This window comes from Lepus europaeus, chromosome 21 (assembly GCF_033115175.1).
Source record: "Lepus europaeus isolate LE1 chromosome 21, mLepTim1.pri, whole genome shotgun sequence".
Taxonomy (NCBI): Eukaryota; Metazoa; Chordata; class Mammalia; order Lagomorpha; family Leporidae; genus Lepus; species Lepus europaeus.
In genome coordinates this window covers 16441337-16465686 of record NC_084847.1, presented here as the reverse complement: position 1 = coordinate 16465686, position 24350 = coordinate 16441337, and the positions used below count along the sequence as shown (strand labels likewise).

Here is a 24350-nt window from a genome sequence, read left to right as displayed (position 1 = left end):
CAAATACATGATTATAAAATTTATAGAAGGCATTGGACCTTCTGGTAAATGTTTTCTTAAGTTGTTATCTAATGGTTGAAACGGTTTGCTAAGTATTCATGTAATATTGCTATTGTCAGCAAGTGATCGATCTAGGACTTGCCCCTTCATTTCTCTATTCTAAGCCCAACTTGTTCTTTCATTTCTCTATTCTCTTCAAGGTAGGAAACTAATTCTATTATGAAGGAATCTGTAGGATGCACAATTTAATCTTTAGACCTTATAAAAGAGATGGCTAACATTTTTCTGTAATAGCATAGCCAAAATAAGAACTTAAATAATAATCTCATAGCTAGATTCACTTCGCCATCAGCGAAGTATACAGTAAGTAGGAAAAACCTCCCTTTCAGACCAAAGGGAAAGAAAGTTTTAAAGTGAGAATATAATTTTCCTCATGGGCATTGTCTACCTTAGAAAAACTACTACAGAACATGCCTGTGACTATAGACTTGTAGTTCAGGCCACCAAAGATTAGAGATGGGACTTGGGCACTCCCTTGACTTGCATCCTCTGGTCTGCTTTAACACAAACCAGGAGGAAAAGAAAGCTCGGCATCAGAAGCAATGGGTGGCAGGCCTATTAATGGCTGATCTGTACAGTGATCTGCCCTCAAGGAGACCCAACAGGCCAGTCCACTGCAGTGGCTTTCAATGTGGTAAGCCTGGGCTTCAGCAGAAGTCAGCTTGTGAAAGCCCTGGCAGCTCTGCCAAGAGTTGGATCACTGGAAATGGACCTGCCCTGGAGTCGAAGGATGCCCAGGTCAGAGCCACAGATCTTATTGGCTCTAAGCTGAAAAGCCCTTCACTCAGCCCAACTTCCAAAGTGACCACTGCAGCTGAGGGGATGGTCAAGTAGGGTCAGCAACATTGCAGGCAGAACTGTAAATTTCTTGTTAGAGATGCCCCCTGCCTTTACCTGGCCAGCTCTCCTCCCAGGCCAGCCAAGTAATGAAAGTCAACAGAGTGCCTTCCCCTAGGAGGTTCACACCTCCCTTAGGATATACCCCATGTGAAGAGATAGATAGGTCTGGGCCTCTTAACTCACAAGGCCTAAAGCCCACCAGATTATTATCAAGCCCCTTCTATCAGGTTCTATTTGCCTCTCAATCAGAAAACTTAATTGTAGCTTAGACAGCACCTTTCTTAGCTCCTCTAATAATGACTCTGTCCTTTGTTCTAGACCCTGTCTAGCGTACTTGGGCCTCATTCCTGTGTAATCATAACCTCTACTCTACCATCAATGGCTCTACTCCCAACCTGTGTGTACTGATGGTCCTCTTCCCCACTTAATGCTGTATAATTGTTCAAACCTGGTAAATGCCACTCTTAGGATCATTGGTTACTATCCTCACTCTGTCTTTTATGACCTTGTCTAAATATGATCAGAGTCGGCAAACTTGGAAGGCTTCCATAGCCTTGGCAACTCATGACGACAGCCTAGGGTGGTTACTGGCACCATAAACTAGAGTGTCAATTTGTTGGGTCAACAACAGGAGCCACTGTGCACTTGCTCCTCGTGTGGAATCTCTGTCCTTAATGTGCTGTACATTTTGATTTAATGCTATAACTAGTACTCCAACAGTATGTTTCACTTTGTGTTTCTATGTGGGTGCAAACTGTTGAAATCTTTATACTAAATTGATATTTTGTATATAAAGAGAATTGAAAATGAATCTTGATGCAAATGGAAGGGGAGAGGGAGCGGGAGAGGGGAGGGTTGTGGGTGGGAGGGAAGTTATGGGAGAGGGAAGCCATTGTAATCCATAAGCTGTACACTGGAAATTTATATTCATTAAATAAAATTTTAAAAAAAGAAATAGACATTTTGAGGTTCAATGGTTGTTTATAGCCCTTGTCTCTTCCATTGAGGAACAGTGTTCTTTTTTCTTCATGTTATTTGTTGAAGTCTTCTACTTAATGTAGGGTTAACTACATGATCATTAAGTAAACCGAAAATTGATCTTTGTAAAAATTAAGAGTGGAAACATGAGAGGGAGGAGGAGGATGGGTTGAAGTGTGGCTGGGTGGGATGTCACTATGTTCCTAAATCTGTACATATGAAATACATGAAACTTGTATAACTTAAATAAAATTTAAAAAAATTTAAAAAAAGAAAGTTTATACAAAAGAGTACAATAGTGTATGATTCCATTTGTGTGAGCTCCTAAACCAGGCAGAATTATTCCATGGTGAAATAAATCTATGGTGAGGAGTTGTGATATAGATTGACTGGGAGAAGACACGAGAGTGCTTTCTGAGGTGAGGGTAGTGTTTATTTTGATGGTAGTTTATGTTAAGTATATGCATTGTCAACTATCAAAACTCATAAAATATACATTTATCATTTGGCTATTTTATTATGTATTCACCTAAATAAGAATTATAATCAAATATTGATTACTGAATGATTATTTTGGTGGAATTGTGCTGATATCTGCAACTTACTTTGCAGGGCATTTAAAAATTAGATAAATTGATTGGTAGATTGAATTTGCTCATCTACATATATCCCTCTTTCCTTTTTTATGCAAAGTTAGCATACTTTTTGGCCACTGAATTTGTTTCTGAACCCTAAATCCACACTGAAGTCTGCTTATAGATGGCATAACTGCATTTCTGCTTTTCCAGCCAGTTCTTTGTGAGGTTCTCTAATAGGAGTGGACAAGGGACTTGAGCTTCCCTTCTGGCTTTCTGTCTGCTTATAGTTCCTTAGGAACTACTTCATTCTGAAAGTAGCAGTTTACCCCCATATTAAAGATTAACCAATACTTGTCAAAATCACTCTCATCACATCCTGTCAGAGATACCAGTCCTAGGAAACTGGAGCTCCTTATTGGAGTTCTGGGTCCAAGTGTCAGAGGACCTCTACTTCAGCCTTAGAAACCAAGTCCCAGGACAGGCATAACAGTTTAATCCACCGCCTGCATTGCTGGTATCCCATATGGGTGTCAGCTTGAGTCTCAGCTGCCCCACTTCCAATCCAGCTCCCAGTTAACGCACCTGAGAAAGCAGCAGAAAATGGCCCAAGTCTTTGAGCCCCTGCACCCAAGTTGGGGACCCAGATGAAACTCCTGGCTCCTGACTTTGGCCTGGCCTTCCCCAGGTCATTGTGACCATTGTCTAATCTTTATTTCCCTCTAATGGCATTGTCTAACATTAAGGTTCTTATATAGGCCATATAATACCTTGCTTTGTGCATTTTCTGCCTTTGAAGTACAATTCAAATGATACATAATTTTATCATACTAATATATGTTGTGCTTCAGGGTTACTGTCATTTTTAGACATTCAGAATTACTTTGATAGCAGAAAAATCCTCCATATCACATGGTTGCCCATTTGCATTTAACTTTCCTTTATTTCCAACACTTGCTTTACGGTTTTTTTGTTTGTTTATTTGTTTGTTTTAAACATAGCTTGTTTCCTATTGCTACTTCTAGGTAAAATATCATCTGCGTTTTATTAGGATACAGAGGACTGTTTGGTGGCCAGACAGACCAGGCTGGAAAACAGACTTCCTCTTTCCTAATCGTCCTTCTGTAGGACCCAGGAACCCAAATTATCCTGAAGGAGGAAGTCCTGGTAAGCAAATCCTTAGGCATACTGATTTTATTATCACAATTGTATATTAGGATATGCATGTGTGTATTGCATACATTAATTGAGAAACAACATTTTGTCTTAATTTGTGACAAGTTTTAAATTAAATTTCTACTCTACCAAAATGAATGCTCAACTCTATACTTATGGAAAGCTTTTATATAGAGAGTATAGAGATTTCATGTCTTATCCACTTCTGATTCTTACATTAATGTATCTATCTTTATATAATTGTAGCTGAGTATTCTGCTTTCCAAATATGTGTACTTACATTTGTTCACATTCCTTGCTTTGTCATTCCTATATATAATTCTCTTGACTAGATGAAAAAAAATTTTAATTGTCTTGGTAGTTTTTAATTCAACTTTTTGTTTTTCATATTGTTTTATATGAAAAGTCCTTACTGTGGAATTCAGGTTTACCAAACTCTCCTGAAATTTTATCTTTAGAAAACATTCAATAGAAGAAAAGAGCTATGCAAATTCTCACAATAACAGTAAAAATTTGAGAGCAACATAACCAGTAAGAGAATAGGTGAACCTATTAGACAGTCATTTAAAATAACCTTTATGAATTCTGTTGATAAAGCAGATGTCTAAATTGAATCTATAGGAACTGATACAAATTGACTAGCCAAAGTTGGGGAAATTTGTATTAGGAAAGGGGAATAAAATAAAAAACATGTAGAGGGCAGGATACAGAATGGAACTGCATGGCATTTTAAAACTTTCTTTTCATTTTGTTTGTTTTGTTTGAAAGACAGAGGGACAAAGAGATCCTCCATCAACAAGTTCACTCCCCAGATGCTCACAACAGCCAAGGCTGGGTGTATGAGCTGTTTATTTGCTACTTTTCAGATTTTTTTGTATTCCAATTGACACATAATAACTTAGGGCACAGTGTAACACTTCAATACATGTATATAATGTTTACAGATAATTATTATATTACCTCAAATATTTATCATCCCTTTGAGTTGGGAAAAATCAAAATCCTCTCTACTAGATATTTTGAAAAACATGATTAGTTTATGTCAATTTTAGTTATGCCACTGTGCTGTGCAATATTAGAAATTGTTCCTCCTACTCAACTTCACTCCTGTACTCATCGACTGTCTGTCCTGCATCTCCCCCTCCAACAGCCTTCTCAGATTCTGATAACCATTATTCTGTACTTTTAAGAGATCAACCTTTTGGCTTCTGCATATAAATTTGCTCTACTTAAATTTTTTTTAGTCAGAATTGTGAATATAAACCAGTTGAGGTGTATTTTGTGTTGGCTATTATTTGTGCTGTTAATAGTTTGGTTCTTTTCAATTAGGGCACACAAAATATTTTTTCCTCAAAAATTGATGTGGATGGTGTGATCCTCTGGGCTACATCTTCCACAATATGCTGTCAGTTTTAAAATAATTTTTAAATTTTATTTATTGGAGAAACAGAGAGAGTGAGAGCAAGAGAGCAGTCCCATTGATAAATCCATGCTCCAAATGCCAGCAAAGACTGGAACTTGGCCATGCTGAAGCTGGGAGCCAAAAACCCAATTCAGCTGTCCCATGTGCAGGGCAGGAATCCAGTTACTCCATTTATCACTGCTGCCTTCTAATATCTACATTTAACCATTTTTAATCCAGTTATTTGTTTTCTTTTGTGCTGTTGATTTGTTTGAGCTCCTTATATAATCTGGATGTTAATTTCTTGTCATGAATAGTTTTCAGATATTTTTCTTGATCCTGTAAGTTATTCACTCCATTGATTGTTTCTTTTACTGTACAGATACTTTTGAGTTTTATGTAATCCATAGTGTTCCTTTTTTCTGGTTGTTTTATATATCCTTTGTTCATTTCTTTCTTATTGTTCATCACTGTGGTTTGTTAGATTTCCATAGAGAAGAAATATGATTCTTTTCTGTTTCTCACTTGAGTATCTCTCTTACTAGTGAGCTTTATAGTTCTGCATATTTCATAATGGTGATTATTACTTTCACTCCCAGATACAGGGTTCTGTTAAGCATTTCTTGTAAGGCCAAGATGCCTTCAGTTTTTATTTATGTAAGAAAGAGTTTATTTTTCCTTATTCTTCAGGATAGCTCTGCAGGGTATAGTATCTTGACTGAGAGAAGTTTTCTTTCTTTCTTTGTTCACTCTAAATATACAAGACTGCTTAAAAATCATTTTAAAAATGTATTATGAAAAACTATGCATGGATTTCAAAATTTTCTTACATCAAAATAAACTTCTTTGTAATTCCATTTTCAATAAACATTTTTAAGTTCTCTTATCTCATTCTCTCCTAGATTATAAGGATTCTGCTGAGAAATCTGCCGTTAGTTTAATGGATATTTTCTTTATATGTTAACTTTGTATTTCTCTTTTGCTGCTTTTAGAATTCTCTGTCATTGACCTTTTTTAAGATTTATTTATTATTTAATTGAGAGGCAGAGTTATAGAGAGAGGGAGAAACAGATAAAAAGGTCTTCCATCCACTCATTCACTCCCCAAATGGCTGCAATAGCCAGAGCTGGGCTAATCTAAAGCCAGAAGCCAGGATTGTCTTCTGAGTGTCCTACCTAGGTGCAGGCCCCAAAGACTTGGGCCATCTTCCACTGCTTTCCCAGGCCATAGCAGAGAGCTGGATCAGAAGAGAAGCAGATGGGACACAAACCGGCATCCATGTGGGATGCTAGTGCCACAGGCAAGAGACTTAGCCTACTGGACCACAGTGCCAGCCCACTATCATTGACTTTTCATAACTTGATTATAATGTGCTTTGAGAAAGGCATTTTGGGGTTGTCTAATCAGGGGTTCTTTGAGATTCATAGATCCAGATATACATCTCTCAAAATATTAGAAAGCTTTTCGGGTATTATTAACTATTTTTCTGTGCCTTTTTCTCTCTCTTCATCCTTTGGAGCACCCCATAATATGGATATTTATTTGCTAAATGGAGTTGGGTCTCATAGGCTTTCTTTACTTTTTCTTTCTCTGATTCAGAAATACTTTTTTCTGCTTAATGGGGTCTGTTATTGTGGCTCTTAATTTTTTTTCATATTCATTGCACTTTTTGTTGAAAGTTTTTTTATCTTTATCTCTTTACAGAATTTCTCATTCAGATCATGAATTGCTTTCCTGGTTTAATTGAATTATTTCCCTTTGTTCACTTGTATCTCATGAGCTTCCTTAAGATCATTATTTTGAGTTCCTTTTCAAATGTTTCATGTTTGTTTTTCTTTAGGGTCTTATATTGGAGACATATTGTGTTCTCTTATGTCATGTTTTCCTGCTTTTATATACTGCTTGTGCTCCCATGTTGGTATCTGCACATTTAGTGTAGCAGTCACCATCTCCAATATTATTGGGGCCTTTTTTTTTTCAAACGGAAGTATTTTTCCTATGTATGGGAGCTAGCGTGTCATTTGAGTGTGCTGTGTTACCTTTGATTCTGGCTAGACTCCATACTGTAATCTCTATGCAGTTTCTTTAGCAGAAATTTTTATCAGCAACATCTATAACTGCATCATTGTTCTAAGCTGTGGATATTTGTGACTACAGTGACATAATGCCATTTTTCTAGGGACAGGGCCACTGCCTCACTGGCTGTGGGGTGTGAGCACCTGTGGATGGGATATGAGTATCTGCAGGTTGCTGTGGGCCAGCAGCTGTAAGGTGATCTCTTGGGTGGGGCCACCATCTGGCTCGCTTTTGGACCTGTGTTAGTTACGCAGAGATGCTACTAGTTCCCAAGTTGTGTGGTAATGTCTCTGGGGGAAAGGAGCTATTGTCTAGGTGGCTTTCAGGCCAGGCTCAGTTGCACAGGAACTACAGGCCTTTTGGCTGTGCAGTAGGGTAACTGGAAGGGTGGGGCCACTGTCTGCATGACAGTTGTGCCTGGCTCAGATACACACAGGCACTGCAGACTGCCAGGCGTACCAGTAGAAGAGAACCACCTCTTGACTGGCTGTTGGTCTGGTAGCAGGTGCAGGGAAGTGCTACCAGCTGGTACCTGCATAGTGGACTCACAGAAAGTGGGTAGACTGCCACACAGCTGGTTGTCAGGTTGGCTACAGTGCATGTGAGTGCTACAGGCCAGCCAGCTCTATGGTGGATGGGCCTGCCACCTAGCTGGCTGTCAGACAAGGAACAGTCGAGCATGGGCTTCTGGCTATGTATCAGCCTTTCTCTGGGGGATGGGTTGCCATATGAGTTTAGAAACTGAAGTCTCTTCCCTTCTGCTAGGCTGAGGATCTGAATATTTGTGGTCATCATGCTGTGGGGCCACCCCTGTAAATATTGTAGAATGACAGCAGAATATCAAGAACAGAGATATACTGTGTCTACTAGTCATCAGGACAGTATTAGCTGTAAAAGTGGGTTTAGTTTCAAGGTGGCACCAGTTTCTAGCTGCTTAGATAATGGGCCTTGGGAAGTATATGACATAGGCTCTATTCTGTGACTTTGTACTGCCATATGAACTCTGGAAAATTCTCCAAACTGAGTTAAATGCTTGTGAGGGCTATGGAAGTCTCCTGTGCAGTCTTATGCAGTAGTCATAGGGACCCATTAGGGTCTTTGGCTTACCTTTCCCTATCATGGTTCTGAGCTGATCCTTTTGGAAAAGACAGTGTAGAACAAAAAGGATGCCTCCTATATGTGGTCTTATGTTTTTGTGTTCCACAGGAAAATCATCTCTTCCATGCTCTTCCCCACTATACTTTCTCAGTCACTCCAGTTACCATAGGGTTGCTTGTTCTTTTTTGTGGTCCCTTTGGCAGGGCTGGAAAATGAGATGATTAACAGGCAACTCTATTTAGCCATAGTTTTACCACTGAAAATTTTTCCTATAGCTAGAATAAAAGGTACATGTGGAAGACTTTTAGATATAAGTGTAGAAGGTCATTAAAACCCTATTGTGAAGGATGAAGAAGTTACAAAATTTCTCCTGGAATTGGTGAGTTAGACATAGAAATAATTAGCATGAGTAGGAGGAATGAGATACATGGTAGTGGATGGACCTGTATACATGATGGTACTCGTAGTTCACATCATTGGATTTTGTATCTGAAAAAATATATTTTTGTTGTATGCTATCATTGAGCAAAGAAGACTACCCATGTTTCACACTTTATACTTATATACTAGTAATTATATAATTTACCAAGATACTTCAGTGAAGTATTTTTCCTCAGATTGGGGTGTTACTCCATCAGTTCACTTTAAGACTTAATGTGATGTCTTACTTGAGGACAGGCAAAATACCAGCAGATCCCTTAATACTACCATAATTTGGAAGAGGAAATTGTATAGAAGAAGAACTGAATACTTGCCAACATTCAAATTTAGGAGAATTAATCAAAAGAAGACCAAGATTAAGCGCAGGCTAGGAAATAAGTGGAAAATTAAGATATCAGTTACATAAATCTAAGAAGGATTAGTAAACAGTGCTTAATCTTCATATTATATCACCACAAGATAACATTTTAATATTTTAAAACTTAAAAACAGTATTCCACTTACAGAACACAGAGTTTCAAACATAGTAATGTATACTTTAAAGATTTATATTCAAAAGTTCCAGTGTATATTCTAGATACATTCTTGGTTCCCACTGTTAAAAGTATCTTTTTCTAATTTCTGAGTTTATCCATGCCATCTTCTATTGAAGATATCTTTAATTTCATGTGATTCATTAATTTTTCCCATTTAGGAGTCTGCTAAAATTTCTTTTTTAACTTCTCCAATCTTTACTTAAATCTGCATTATTTTTATACACAGAAGTTACATTTGGCAAGTGTACCAATTCCATTAGAATTTTAATTTGGGAACCACGTGACTCAGATTCAGCTTAAGAATTATCCTTAATTTTATGTCATGTATAAAATTTGATAGGTTGTTGGAATAATTGTGTACAACTAGTCTTGATGCAAGATTCAATTTTGATTCCGTGACAACCTATGACTTTTTACTTCTTTGTGTGCCTGAGCTGTTCCTTAGTCTGTTTTACTTGACAGTGTTTGCTCTATCATGCAGGGTATATCAGAGAAGGATTCCTGGTTGTACAATATGCCTTGGATAAGGCCATCATGCTGTATCATGAGAACACTACTGGACAAAAGTTATTTGATGGTATTAGCATCTTTGTACAGAGGTTTCCATACCCAGCTTATTGTCATGATGGATTACTTTGGATCATTAGTTCTTTTCTCCCTTTGATATTCATGCTCATGTTCTCTCCAATTGTACTTTCCAATATTCGTTACATTGTGTGGGAAAAGGAGAAAAGATTGAAGGTAATCTTAGTTACTTTCTGAAGTTTCTATAAAGTTCCTTTAGGCCTTAAGAGATATTTTGTATGGAAAGTTGGATTATTGCATGATGTTTTCCAGATTCCTCCATCTTGTTGCAAATGCTGTATACTCAACACTAGTAGATAGTTGTTACATCCCTGAAGTAGTAAATCCAGATATAGGACAGGAAGAGTGAGTACTGATGCCACTTATCAATTTTCCAAGCTGAGAGAACTTAAGAAACAAGCTATCTCTGAGAAGCAGTACAGATCAAAACTAGAAGTCAGGGAGGGAGACAAAAAGTGGTCACTAGAGGAACATAAAGTCTCTGGTATCCAAAGCAACAGTGTGTTTCAAACACAACACAGCTCCTGGCTAAATTAACATAAGTCCCCACACTAAGAGTGTTTATCTTAGTATTTGCTGCCCTAGATAGCATGTCTGAGTTTGAACAAAGAATTACCAGTTGTAGCAAAAGGCAAGAAAAACATAGTCCAAATAAGTCATCAGAACCAAACTCTATTAAGACACAGGTGTTGGAAATGTCAGACAGAGAATTTGAAATAACTATAATGAATATTTTAAAGTCTGTGAATGAAAAGATAGGTTTGTGCAAGATCCATAAGATCACTCCTATTTCCTGAAATTCATTAGAAGTACCATGGGACTCTGCATACAGTTATTTTCACAGCTAGGATTTAATATAGTGATGTAGGAATTCAAAGCTGGATCATGAGGGAAAGAGACATAAGCAAAGCCTGGAGAAATCAACCTCATGTAAACCATAAAAATTTACAGAGTGCATTCTTGCCTCAGCAGTAAAAATACAGTCACATGTTTACAATGTGCCTATCCATGAAAGTCCATTAAAGACTCACCACCTAACGTTTCAAGTGAGAATTGGTTATGCAGGCACACCCTTTGTCCAGCATGTACCAAAATTCCAAACACCAAGAAATTAGATATGCAGTATATACCACAGAGCTTGTACAAACAGTTTAGACACAGTCAGCCACTTTTATCAGCAAAAATGTCAAATAAGTATAGAGAACAATTAACTCACCAAGGTCCCTTCTACCGGCCAAGGGCCAATCTTGCAAACATGTCTTTCTTTTCTTTTCTTTTTTCTTTTCTTTTTTTTTTTTTTTGACAGGCAGAGTTAGACAGTGAGAGAGAGAGAGACAGAGAGAAAGGTCTTCCTTTTCCAGTTGGTTCACCCCACAAGTGGCCGCTACAGCCAGCGCATTGCGGCCGATGCGCTGCGCCGATCCGAAGCCAGGAGCCAGGTGCTTCCTCCTGGTCTCCCATGTGGGTGCAGGGCCCAAGGTCCTGGGCCATCCTCCACTGCACTCCTGGGCCACAGCAAGAGAGCTGGACTGGAAGAGGAGCAACCGGGACAGAATCCAGCACCCCAACCAGGACTAGAACCCGGGGTGCCGGTGCTGCAGGCGGAGGATTAGCCTAGTTAGCCACGGCGCCAGCCAGTGAACATGTCTTTCTAACAATAGCAATTTCAGGACTTATGCTTTAATTCTTTTTTACACAGTGAGTAACATGCATGATCAGATAGGTAATACAGAGAAATCAAAATGATAAGTAGGAGTAAAATGGAATTGGTGAAAATAAAAACCACACAATCAGAAATGAAGAATGCCATTGACAGGCTTATCAGTACACCTGATCCAGCTGAGGAAAGAATCTGAAAATTTAATGTAAGACAGTAGAAATTACAGAAACTTCAATGCAAAGAGAAAAATGTAAAAATCTAGAAAGTATCATCCAAAAGGTATAAGATAGCATCATTGGAATACCATAAAGGAGATGAGAGAAATAACAAATGAAATACTTAAAAAATACTGCCAGAGAATTTTCCAAGATTAATGACATACATGAAACAAGATCCAAGAAGCACAGAGAAAATAATGCAGAATAAATATCACACATACACACACACACATACACACACATACACACACACACACACCTCTCTAGGCATATTACATTCAAACTATCAAGAAAATTGTGAAACAACAATAGGAGGAAAAAGGACCCATTATTACAGACGTAGTTCTCTAATAATCTTGGAAGTACAATACATAGAAATGACATACTCATTCTGGTGCTTTTAAGTTTTATTTGAAATGTTTTTCATTTTGATTCAAACAGGTATAATATTGAAACAAAGGTCTATGAACTCAGGAGAAATACATTTTTATGCCAGTAATATCTGCCTTTATTAACTGTATGATTTTTATCACCACATTTTACTTTCTGAACCTTGATGTTTCTCATTCACAAAACAGATATAATATAATCCATTTATATAAGTTTCAGTAGGGATTGAATAAGAAAAATATACAGGAAAGCCTAATTAATTGAAGATACATGAGATACCTGGTTTGTGTTGTGCTAACCTACAGGAATACCAACTCATAACTGGACTCAGAAACTGGATGATCTGGGCTGCCTATTTCTTCACATTCTTCCTTTGGTATATCATTATTATCATCTTGATATGTGTGCTGTTCTTTGCCAAGGCAAGTATCTAGTTTTATGCTGTCCAGTAGAAATATAATGGCTCATATATATAGGCACCAAAAATTTTCAAGTTAAGAGAAATAGATGAAGATGGCGCCACAGCTCACTAGGCTAATCCTCTTCCTGCGGCACCGGCACCCTGGGTTCTAGTCCTGGTTGGGACGTCGGATTCTGTCCTGGTTGCTCCTCTTCCAGTCCAGCTCTCTGCTGTGGCCCAGGAGTGCAATGGAGAATGGCCCAGGACCTTGGGCCCTGCACCCGCATGGGATACCAGGAGGAAGCACCTGGCTCCTGGCTTCGGATCGGTGCAGCGCGACAGCCATAGCGGCCACTTGGGGGGTGAACCAACGGAAAAAGGAAGACCGACCTCTCTCTCTCTCTCACTCTCACTGTCTAACTCTGTCAAAAAAAAGAAATAGATGAAATTATTTTAATAAATATTTAACTCAAATATATATATATGCATATATATATATTTCAACATGTAAGCAATTTAAAAATTGAGTTGTTTCATATTCTTCTTTGTACCAAATCTTCAAAATCCAGTATGTTTTTTATTTACAGTGTATCTGAATTCAGACAGTAATTTTTTTCCACTTCTGAATTTACTTTTTTTTTAACTTTTATTTAGCAAATATAAATTTCCAAAATACAACTTCAGAATTATAGCGGCTTTTTCTCCCGATAACCACCCTCCCACCCGCAACCATCTCATCTCCCACTCCCTCTCCCATCCCATTCTTCATCAAGATTCATTTTAATTAGCTTTATATACAGAAGATAAACTTAGTATATACTAAGTAAAGATTTCAACAGTTTGCACCCACACAGAAACACAAAGTGTAAAATACTGTTTGAGTACTAGTTATAGCATTAATTCACAACGTACAACACATTAAGGACAGAGATCCTTCATGGGGAGTAAGTGCACAGTGATTCCTGTTGTTGATTTAACAATTGACACTCTTATTTATAGCATCAGTAATCACCCGAGGCTCTTGTCATGAGCTGCCAAGGCTATGGAAGCCTCTTAAGTTCACCAACTCCAATCTTATTTAGACAAGGTCATAGTCAAAACAGAAGTTCTCTCCTCCCTTCAGGGAAAGGTACCTCCTTCTTTGATGGCCTGTTCTTTCCACTGGGATCTCACAGAGATCTTTCAGTTAGGTCATTTTTTTTTTGCCAGAGTGTTTTGGCTTTCCATGCCTAAAATACTCTCATGGGCTCTTCAGCCAGATCCGAATGCCTTAAGGGCTGATTCTGAGGCCAGAGTGCTGTTTAGGACATCTACCATTCTATGAGTCTCCTGTGTATCTCGCTTCCAATGTTGGATCATTCTCTCCTTTTTAATTCTATCAGTTAGTACTAGCAGACACTAGTCTTGTTTATGTGATCCCTTTGACACTTAATCCTATCATTATGATCAATTCTGAACTGAAACTGATCACTTTGACTAGTGAGATGGCATTGGACAGTAATTTTTTAAGAAACACTTTATCTGTGTTTGACATTGCTGTAGTACTTTAATTCAAATTCAGGATAATTAAATAACACTAAAACTTATGTTCTTCAAACTAGCTACATTCCAAGTGCTTTAGAGTTAAATGTGGTTAATGACTACTATGTTCTTTTTTTAAAGACTTATTTATTTATGTGAAAGTAAGAGTTACACAGAGAGAGGAGAGGCAGAGAGAGTGAGAGGTCTTCCATTTGCTGGTTCACTCCACAATTGGACGCAACGGCTGGAGGTGCGCCAGTCCGAAGCCAGGAGCCAGGACCTTCTTCTGGGTCTCCCATGCAGGTGCAGGGGCCCAAGGACCTGGACCATCTCCTACTGATTTCCCAGGCTATAGCAGAGAGCTGGATCGGAAATGGAGTAGCCAAGTCTCCAACCAGTGCCCATATGGGATGCCAGCACTGCAGGCGGTGGCTTTACTCACAAGGCCACAGCACCGACCCCTTTTGAGAGGGAAAGAGTAAACATGGTGTGGGCTGATTAGTCTCAGGTACCAGGAAAATGAAATATTTTTTAATTGATTCTACTAAGGAAACTCTGATTCTATTGAATCTCTAAGCCATATTTAAATCCTCTATAGGAGAGTTATTTAGTTAACTTCCTGTCTCACTGAGTTTTAATCACTGATCTGTTACATTAGGACATAATTTTCTGGCTCTTCACCTGTGTTTGTGTGACACTACTTAATGCATGCTTTAGTTGATGGAGTAAATGTTTTATTTCAGATTTTCAATAAGCCAATCTTCCGCTACAGTGATTCTGGCTTCATCTTTCTCTTTCTGGTGTGTTATGCTATTGCTTCAATCTTCTTTGGCTTTATGCTTAGCACATTCTTCAGTAAAGGTGAGTTAAAGTATCTCCTGTAACAAAACTTCTGTTTTAATTTGCCAGAGTATATTGAAAGCTCCTTTTAGCTACCTCATGTATAGCCTTTGCTTACATCTAACATAGATGATGCATTGCACATAAAATTATTTGACAGGACATAGGACATTAAAAATTAATAGTACGCAGTTACTTATATGGATGGATTTCAACTATTTGTACTCAAATAACTTATAGCTTAATCACATTTTCCATCCTTCTATATATTAAAAGAGGATATAAGACAAAATTGTGACAAGCTGAAACTTAAGACACCTAAACTGCTTCCTGCAGAAGTTGGATTTAAATAATTTCTGAAAACAAGTCAAAGAAAGGAAGAATTCACTCATTCCATTATTCAGCAGGTTATTTGTGCATTTACAATGTGGGAAGACACTACATTATTTCCATATGATACATATTATATGTTATTTTGTATATTATATATTGTATATAAAGCAAATTTAAGTTTTATCCTGATAATACCTCACACAAAGAAAAGAGTGTGTGACAAGATAACTCCACGTTGGTCTAACTAGACATTTTGTAGAAATAATTCTCTGCTAGCCATTTTTAAATTACTTTTCCAACTACTTTTTGTAGACGTTAAATATTAATAATTAATAATTTAGTATTTCTATACTGAACCATCAGAATATCATTCCTACCAAACCACTTTGGAACACAAATATAGTTTTACAGTTAAAACTTTTAAATGTCACAGGTGCTTTAATTTTTTTTTATTTATTAAACTTTTATTTAATGAATATAAATTTCCAAAGTACAGCTTATGGGTTACAATGGCTTCCCCCCTCCCATAACTTCCCTCCCGCCCGCAACCCTCCCCTTTCCCGCTCCCGCTCCCCTTCCAATCACGTCATGATTCATTTTCAATTCTCTTTATATACAGAAGATCAGTTTAGTATATATTAGGTAAAGATTTCAACAGTTTGCCCCATATAGCAACACAAAGTGAAAAAACTACCGTTGGAGTACTAGTTATAGCATTAAATAAAAGTGTACAGCACATTAAAGACAGAGATCCTACATAATTTTTTTAATTAATTAATTTTCTATGTCATTTCCAATTTAACACCAGGTTGTTTTTTTTTTTTCATTTCCAATTATCTTTATATACAGAAGATCAATTCAGTATATAATTAGTAAAGACCTCATCAGTTTGTACCCACACAGAAACACAAAGTATAAAAATACTGTTTCAGTACTAGTTATAGCATCACTTCACATTAGACAACACATTAAGGACAGATCCCACATGGGATGTAAGTACACAGTGACTCCTGTTGCTGACTTAACAATTTGACACTCCTGTTCATGGCATCAGTAATCTCCCTAGGCTCTAGTCATGAGTTGTCAGGGCTATGGAAGCCTTTAGAGTTCACTGACTTTGATCTTATTCCGATAGGGTCATAGTCAAAGTGGAAGTTCTCTCCTCCCTTCGGAGAAAGGTACCTCCTTCTTTGATGTACAATTTGGGACATGCTCAATCAGACTTGCCGCAAATGGTGGAGTTAGAAATGTGCCAGGAGATTCCAACACAATCCCATCAAGGTGGCATGTACCAATGCCATCTCACTAGTCCAAATGATCAATTTCAGCTCACAATTGATGGCTCTGATAGGTCTAAGAGTCAAAGGGATCACACAAACAAGACAAGTGTCTGCTAATACTAACTGATAGAATCAAAAAGGGAGAGAAGGATCCAACATGGGAAGCGGGATACACAGCAGACTCATAGAATGGCAGATGTCCTAAACAACACTCTGGCCTCAGAATCAGCCCTTAAGGCATTCGGATCTGGCTGAAGAGCCCATGAGAGTGTTGTAGGCATGGAAAGCCAAGATACCATGGAAAAAAAAAGACCTAAATGAAAGATCTCTGTGAGTGAGATCCCAGTGGAAAGAACGGGGCCATCAAACAGGTCCTTTAATTTTTAATACAAACACAAATACTATCAGCTGATTTTCACATTTTATAATTGGTATTCATGATTATGCAGAAAAATATTTATGTAACAGGCCTTAATATCCTATCATTAGAAAGCCTTGTTTAAAATGTTCATCTGGGACTATCATCTGGGAACTTAACTTTTAGAAAGGCTTCCACTATTCCTTACATGATGAAGAGCTCATTGTGGGGGCAAGATGGCAGAATAGGAAGGGAGCACACTGATAATCCGGGAAGAGACAGTTTAATAAAAGTGGAGATAGTACAGGTTCAAGGAAGAGTTGGGGAAGAAACAGCAGAGGAAACTCTTCCGGAACTAGTGAATCATGGTGGACCTGTGTGGAGGGCGTGGGAGCCCACAGCTCGGGACACCAGCAGCGGAATCTACCTACCAGCACTGGAATGCGAGGTGAGCCAAACCTCAATAGCCCGAGACAACCACAGGAAAGCGAAAGGAGGAGCCTAGAGGGAACAAGGCTTGAACCCCATGGGGCAAAGTTCACCAGGCTAACTAGAGGAGAGAGGAAAAAAATAAAAGGGACCAGTACAGACAGGAGTTTCTCTCTCTCCACTCATCACTCAAAGGCGAGCAAGACAAAGAGCAGACACCATTTTGGACATACATAATAGCAGCGCAAACTTAGGGCTGTGCCCGCCCTCAGCAAAACAGAAAAACCTGACTCTAGGTCTCTGACCCGGTTGCCCCTCTTCCAGGCCAGTTCTCTGCTGTGGCCCGGGAGTGCAGTGGAGGATGGCCCAAGTGCTTAGGCCCTGCACCCCATGGAGGACCTGGCTCCTGGCTTCGGATCAGCGCAGTGCACTGGCCGCAGAGCGCCAGCTGCGGCAGCCATTGGAGGGTGAACCAAGGGTAAAGGAAGACCTTTTTCTCTGTCTCTCTCTCTCACTGTCCACTCTGCCTGTCAAAAACAAAATAAAAAAAAACATTTAGAAGTTTTCAAAAACAAATGCTTGAGATACGGAAATCCTTACTGGACAGGATAGAAAAACTCTGTCATGAAAATGAAATCTTAAGGAGGAATCAAAATGAAACGCAGAAACTAGTAGAACAGGAAAGTGTGATAGTGAAGAGAAATCAAAATGAAATGAAGAACTCAATAGATCAAATGACAAACACATTAGAGAGCCTTAAAAACAGAGTCACTGAAACAGAAGAGAGAATATCGGACTTAGTAGACAGCGCACAGGAAAGTATACAGTCAAACCAAAGAAAAGAAGAGGAAATTAGAAATCTAAAAAATATTGTCGGGAATCTACAGGATACTATTAAAAAATTCGGGTTCTAGGAGTTCCTGAAGGCATGGAGAGAGAGAAAGGATTAGAAGGCCTTTTTAGTGAGATACTAGCAGAGAACTTCCCGGATTTGGAGAAGGACAGAGACATCCTAGTACAGGAAGCTCATAGAACCCCTAGTAAACGTGACCAAAAGAGATCCTCACCACGACACGTTATAATCAAACTCACCGAAGTGAAACATAAAGAAAAGATTCTAAACTGTGCAAGAGAGGAACGTCAGATGATCTCAGAGCATCTCCAATTAGACTCACAGCTGACTTCTCATCAGAAACCCTACAAGCTAGAAGGGAATGGCAAGACATAGCCCAGGTGCTAAGAGAGAAAAACTGCCAGCCCAGAATATTATATCCTGCCAAAGCTCTCATTTGTGAATGAAGGTGAAATAAAGACCTTTCACAGCAAACAGAAATTGAAAGAATTTGTTGCCACTCGTCCAGCCCTGCAAAAGATGCTTAAAGATGTGTTACACACAGAAACACGGTCACCAATATGAAAGAAGGTAAAGGAAGGAAACCTCACAGCAAAAGATCACAGGAGTCTCAAACCATATATTAGAAAATATCTTTAGGAAATGGCAGGGCAAAGTTACTACTTATCAATAGTCACATTGAATGTTAATGGCCTCAACTATACAGTAAAAAGACACCGATTGGCTGGTTGGGTTAAGGAACAAAACCAATCTATTTGCTGCTTACAAGAAATACATCTTTCCAACAAAGATGAATGCAGACTGAAATTGAAAGGCTGCAAAAAAAATATACCATGCCAACAGAAATGAAAAAAGAGCAGGCGTAGCCTTCTTAATATTGATTTTGGCTTCGGATCAGCAAGATGCGCCGGCCGCAGCGGCCATTGGAGGGTGAACCAACAGCAAAAAGGAAGACCTTTCTCTCTGTCTCTCTCTCTCACTATCCACTCTGCCTGAAAAAAAAAAAAAAGATGTGTTAAACACAAACACGGTCATCAGCATGAAAGAAGGTAAAGGAAGGAAACCTCACAGCAAAAGATCACAGGAAACTCAGAGCATATATTAGAAAATATCTTTTGCAAATGGTAGGGTAAAGTTACTACTTATCGATAGTCACATTGAACATTAATGGCCTGAACTGTCCAGTTAAAAGACACCGATTGGCTGACTGGGTTAAGGAACAAAACCCATCTATTTCCTGCTTACAAGAAACACATCTTTCTTTTTTTTACTTTTTTATTTATTGAATATAAATTTCCAAAGTACAGCTTATGGATTACAATGGCTTCCCCCTCATACAACTTCCGCCCCACCCGCAATCCTCCCCTTTCCCACTCGCTCTCCCCTTCCATTCCCATCAAGATTCATTTTCAATTCTCTTTATATATAGAAAATCAGTTTAGTGTATATATAGATTTCAACAGTTTGTCCTCCCATAGCAACACAAAGTGAAAAAATACTGTTGGAGTACTAGTTATAGCATTAAATAACAGTGTATATCACATTAATGACCGAGATTCTGCAAGATATTTTTTTTAAAAGATTGATTATTTTTCTATGTAATTTCCAATTTAAAACCAAGGGTTTTTTTTCATTTTCAATTATCTTTATATACAGAAGATCGATTCAGTATATACTAAGTAAAGATTTCATCAGTTTGCACCCACACATAACCACAAAGTATAAAAATACTGTTTCAGTACTAGCTATATCATTACTTCACCTTTGACAACCTATTAAGGGCAGATCCCACATGGGACGTAAGTACACAGTGACTCCTGATGTTGATTTAACAATTTAACACTCTTGTTTATGGCATCAGTAATCTCCCTAGGCTCTAGCTATGAGTTGCAAGGCTATGGAAGCCTTTAGGGTTCGCCAACTTCGATCCTATTCCGACCAGGCCATAGTCAAAGTGGAAGTTCTCTCCTCCCTTCAGAGAAAGTTACCTCCTACTTTGATGGCCCCGTTCTTTCCACTGGGATCACACACGCTGAGATCCTTCATTTAGGTCTTCTTCTTCTTCATCATCTTTTTTTTTTCCCCAGAGAAGAAACACATCTTTCTAACAAAGATGCATACAGACTGAAAGTGAAAGGCTGGAAAAAGATATACCATGCCAACAGAAATGAAAAAAGAGCGGGTGTAGCCATCTTAATATTGGATAACGTAGGCCGGCGCCGTGGCTCAACAGGCTAATCCTCCGCCTTGCGACGCCGGCACACCAGGTTCTAGTCCCGGTCGGGGCTCCGGATTCTGTCCCGGTTGCCCCTCTTCCAGGCCAGCTCTCTACTGTGGCCAGGGAGTGCAGAGGAGGATGGCCCAAATACTTGGGCCCTGCACCCCATGGGAGGCCAGGATAAGCACCTAGCTCCTGCCATCGGATCAGCGCGGTGTGCCGGCCGCAGCACGCCAGCCGCGGCGGCCATTGGAGGGTGAACCAACGGCAAAGGAAGACCCTTCTCTCTGTCTCTCTCTCTCACTGTCCACTCTGCCTGTCTAAAAAATTAAAATATATATATATATATATTGGATAACGTAAATTTTACCACAAAAACTATTAGAGAGACAAAGAGGGGCACTATTTAATGATTAAGGGATCCACTCAACAGGAAGATATAATGATTATCAATGTATATGCACCTAATTACAGGGCACCAACTTATGTAAAAGACTTGTTAAGGGACTTAAAGGGAGACTTAGACCCCAATTAATGGTACTGGGAGACTTCAATACTCCACTCTCAGAGATAGATCAACAGGAGAGAAGATCAACAAGGAGACAGTAGATTTAAACAACACTATAGCCCAAAGAGTCTAGCAGATATCTACAGAACTTTTCATCCTACACATAAAGAATTTACATTCTTCTCAGCAGTACATGGAACCTACTCTAGGATTGACCACATACTAGGCCATAAAGCAAGTCTCAGCAAATTCAGAAGAATTAGAATCATACCATGCAGCTTCTCAGACCATAGGGGAATGAAATTGGAAACTTGCAACTCAGGAATCCCTAGAGCATATGCAAACACATGGAGATTGAACAACATGCTCCTGAATGAACACTGGGTCATAGAAGAAATCAAAAGAGAAATCAAAAATTTTCTGGAAGTAGATGAGGAAACAGCACATCATACCAAAACCTATGGGATACAGCAAAAGCAGTGTTAAGAGGAAAGTTTCTAGCAATAGGGTGCCTACATCAAGAAATTGGAAAGGCACCAAATAGATGAGCTTTCAAGTCATCTCAAGGATCTAGAAAATCTGCAGCAAACCAGGCCCAAATCTAGTAGGAGAAGAGAAATTATTAAAATCAGAGAAGAAATCAACCGGATTGAATCCAAAAAACATTACCAAAAAATCAGCCAAAAAGGAGCTGGTTTTTTGAAAACGTAAACAAAATTGACACCCCATTGGCCCAACTAACTAAAAAAGAGAAAAGACCCAAATCAATACAATCAGAGATGAAAAAGGAAACATAACAACAGACACCACAAAAATAAAAAGAATCGTCAGAAACTACTACAAGGATTTGTATGCCAGCAAACAGGGAAATCTATCAGAAAGGGATAGATTCCTGGACAAATGCAACCTACCTAAATTGAGCCAGGAAGACATAGAAAACCTAAACAGACCCATAACTGAGACAGAAATTGAAACAGTAATAAAGGCCCTCCCAACAAAGAAAAGCCCAGGACCAGATGCATTCACGGCTGAATTCTACCAGACATTTAAAGAAGAACTAACTCCAATTCTTCTCAACCTATTCAGAACAATCGAAAAAGAGGGAATCCTCCCAAATTCTTTCTATGAAGCCAGCATCGCCTTAATCCCTAAGCCGGAAAAAGATGCAGCATTGAAAGAGAATTACAGACCAATATCCCTGATGAACATAGATGCAAAAATCCTTAATTAAATTCTGGCCAATAGAATGCAACAACACATCAGAAAGATCATCCACCCAGACCAAGTGGGATTTATCCCTGGTATGCAGGGATGGTTCAACATTCGTAAACAATCAACGTGATACACCACATTACAGACTGCAGAAGAAAAACCATATGATTCTCTCAATAGATGCAAAGAAAGCATTTGATAAAATACAACACCCTTTCATGATGAAAACTCTAAGCAAACTGGGTATGGAAGGAACATTCCTCAATACAATCAAAGCAATTTATGAAAAACCCATGGCCAATATCCTATTGAATGGGGAAAAGTTGGAAGCATTTCTGCTGAGATATGGTACCAGACAGGGATGCCCACTCTCACCACTGCTATTCATTATAGTTCTAGAAGTTTTAGCCAGAGCTATTAGGCAAGAAAAAGAAATTAAAGGGATACAAATTGGGAAGGAAGAACTCAAACTATCCCTCTTTGCAGATGATATGATTCTTTATTTAGGGGACCCAAAGAACTCTACTAAGAGACTACTGGAACTCGTAGAAGAGTTTGGCAAAGTAGCAGAATATAAAATCAATGCACAAAAATCAACAGCCTTTGTATATACAGGCAATGCCACGGCTGAGGAAGAACTTCTTAAGATCAATCCCATTCACAATAGCTACAAAAACAATCAGATACCTTGGAATAAACTTAATCAAGGACGTTAAAGATCTCTCTGATGAAAATTACAAAACCTTAAAGAAAGAAATAGAAGAGGATACCAAAAAATGGAGAAATCTTCCATGCTCATGGATTGGAAGAATCAATATCATCAAAATGTCCATTCTCCCAAAAGCAATTTACAGATTCAATGCAATACCAATCAAAACACCAAAGACAATCTCCTCAGATCTGGAAAAAATGATGCTGAAATTCATATGGAGACACAAGAGACCTCGAATAGCTAAAGCAACTTGTACAACAAAAACAAAGCTGGAGGCATCACAATACCAGATTTCAGAACATACTACAGGGCAGTTGTTATCAAAACAGCATAGTAGTGGTACAGAAACAGATGGATAGACTAATGGATCAGAATAAACACCAGAAATCAATCCAAACATCTACAGCCAACTTATATTTGATCAAGGATCCAAAACCAATCCCTGGACTAAGGACACTCTATTTAATAAATGGTGCTGGGAAAATTGGATTTCCACGTGCAGAAGCATGAAACAAGACCCCTACCTTTCAGCTTACACAAAAATTCACTCAACATGGATTAAAAACCTAAATCTAGAACCTGACACCATCAAATTATTAGGGAACATTGGAGAAACCCTGCAAGATATAAGTACCGGGAAAGACTTCTTGGAAAAAACCCCGGATGCACAGGCAGTCAAAGCCAAAATTAACATTTGGGATTGCATCATATTGAAAAGTTTCTGTACTTCAAAAGAAACAGGAAAGTGAATAGGAAACTGACAGAATGGGAAAAAATATTTGCAAGCTATGCAACAGATAAAGGGTTAATAACCAGAATCTACAAAGAGATCAAGAAACTCCAAAACGGCCGGCACCAGGCTCAACAGGCTAATCCTCCACCTAGCGGCGCCAGCACACCATGTTCTAGTCCCGGTCGGGGCACAGGAATCTGTCCTGGTAGCCCCTCTTCCAGGCCAGCTCTCTGCTATGGCCCGGGAGTGCAGTGGAGGATGGCCCAAGTGTTTGGGCCCTGCACCCCGTGGGAGACTGGATGATAAGCACCTAGCTCCTGCCTTCGGATATACGCGGTGCGCTGGCCGCAGTGTGCCGGCCGGGGCGACCATTGCAGGGTAAACCAACGGCAAAGGAAGACCTTTCTCTCTGTGTCTCTCTCACACTGTCCACTCTGCCAGTAAAAAACAAAAAAACAAAAAAAAAAAAAACAAAACTCCAAAACATCAAAACAAACAACCCCCATCAGGGATGGGCCAAGGACCTCAATAGAGATTTTTCAAAAGAGGAAATCCAAATGGCCAACAGACACATGAAAAAATGTTCAAGATCACTAGAAATCAGGGAAATGCAAATCAAAACCACATTGAGGTTTCACCTCACCCCAGTTAGAATGGCTCACATTCAGAAATCTACCAACAGCAGATGCTGGAGAGGATGTGGGGAAAAAAGGACACTAACCCACTGTTGGTGGGAATGCAAACTGGTTAAGCCACTATGGAAGGCAGTCTGGAGATTCCTCAGAAACCTGAATATAACCCTACCATTCAACCCAGCCATCCCACTCCTTGGAATTTACCCAAAGGAAATTAAATTCGCAAACAAAAAAGCGGTCTGCACCTTGATGTTTATTGCAGCTCAATTCACAATAGCTAAGA

At 38.9% G+C, this 24350-nt stretch overlaps 1 protein-coding gene across 1 annotated transcript in view; it reads left to right on the top strand.

Annotated features, from left to right (window-relative positions):
• Positions 1-24350, top strand: part of LOC133750441 (phospholipid-transporting ATPase ABCA3-like) — a 183709-nt gene that overhangs the window by 16902 nt on the left and 142457 nt on the right. The window contains 4 exon segments of the mRNA XM_062180047.1: positions 3479-3620; positions 9664-9923; positions 12341-12451; positions 14700-14817. Of these exon segments, the coding sequence (XP_062036031.1) occupies positions 3479-3620; positions 9664-9923; positions 12341-12451; positions 14700-14817 (631 nt within the window).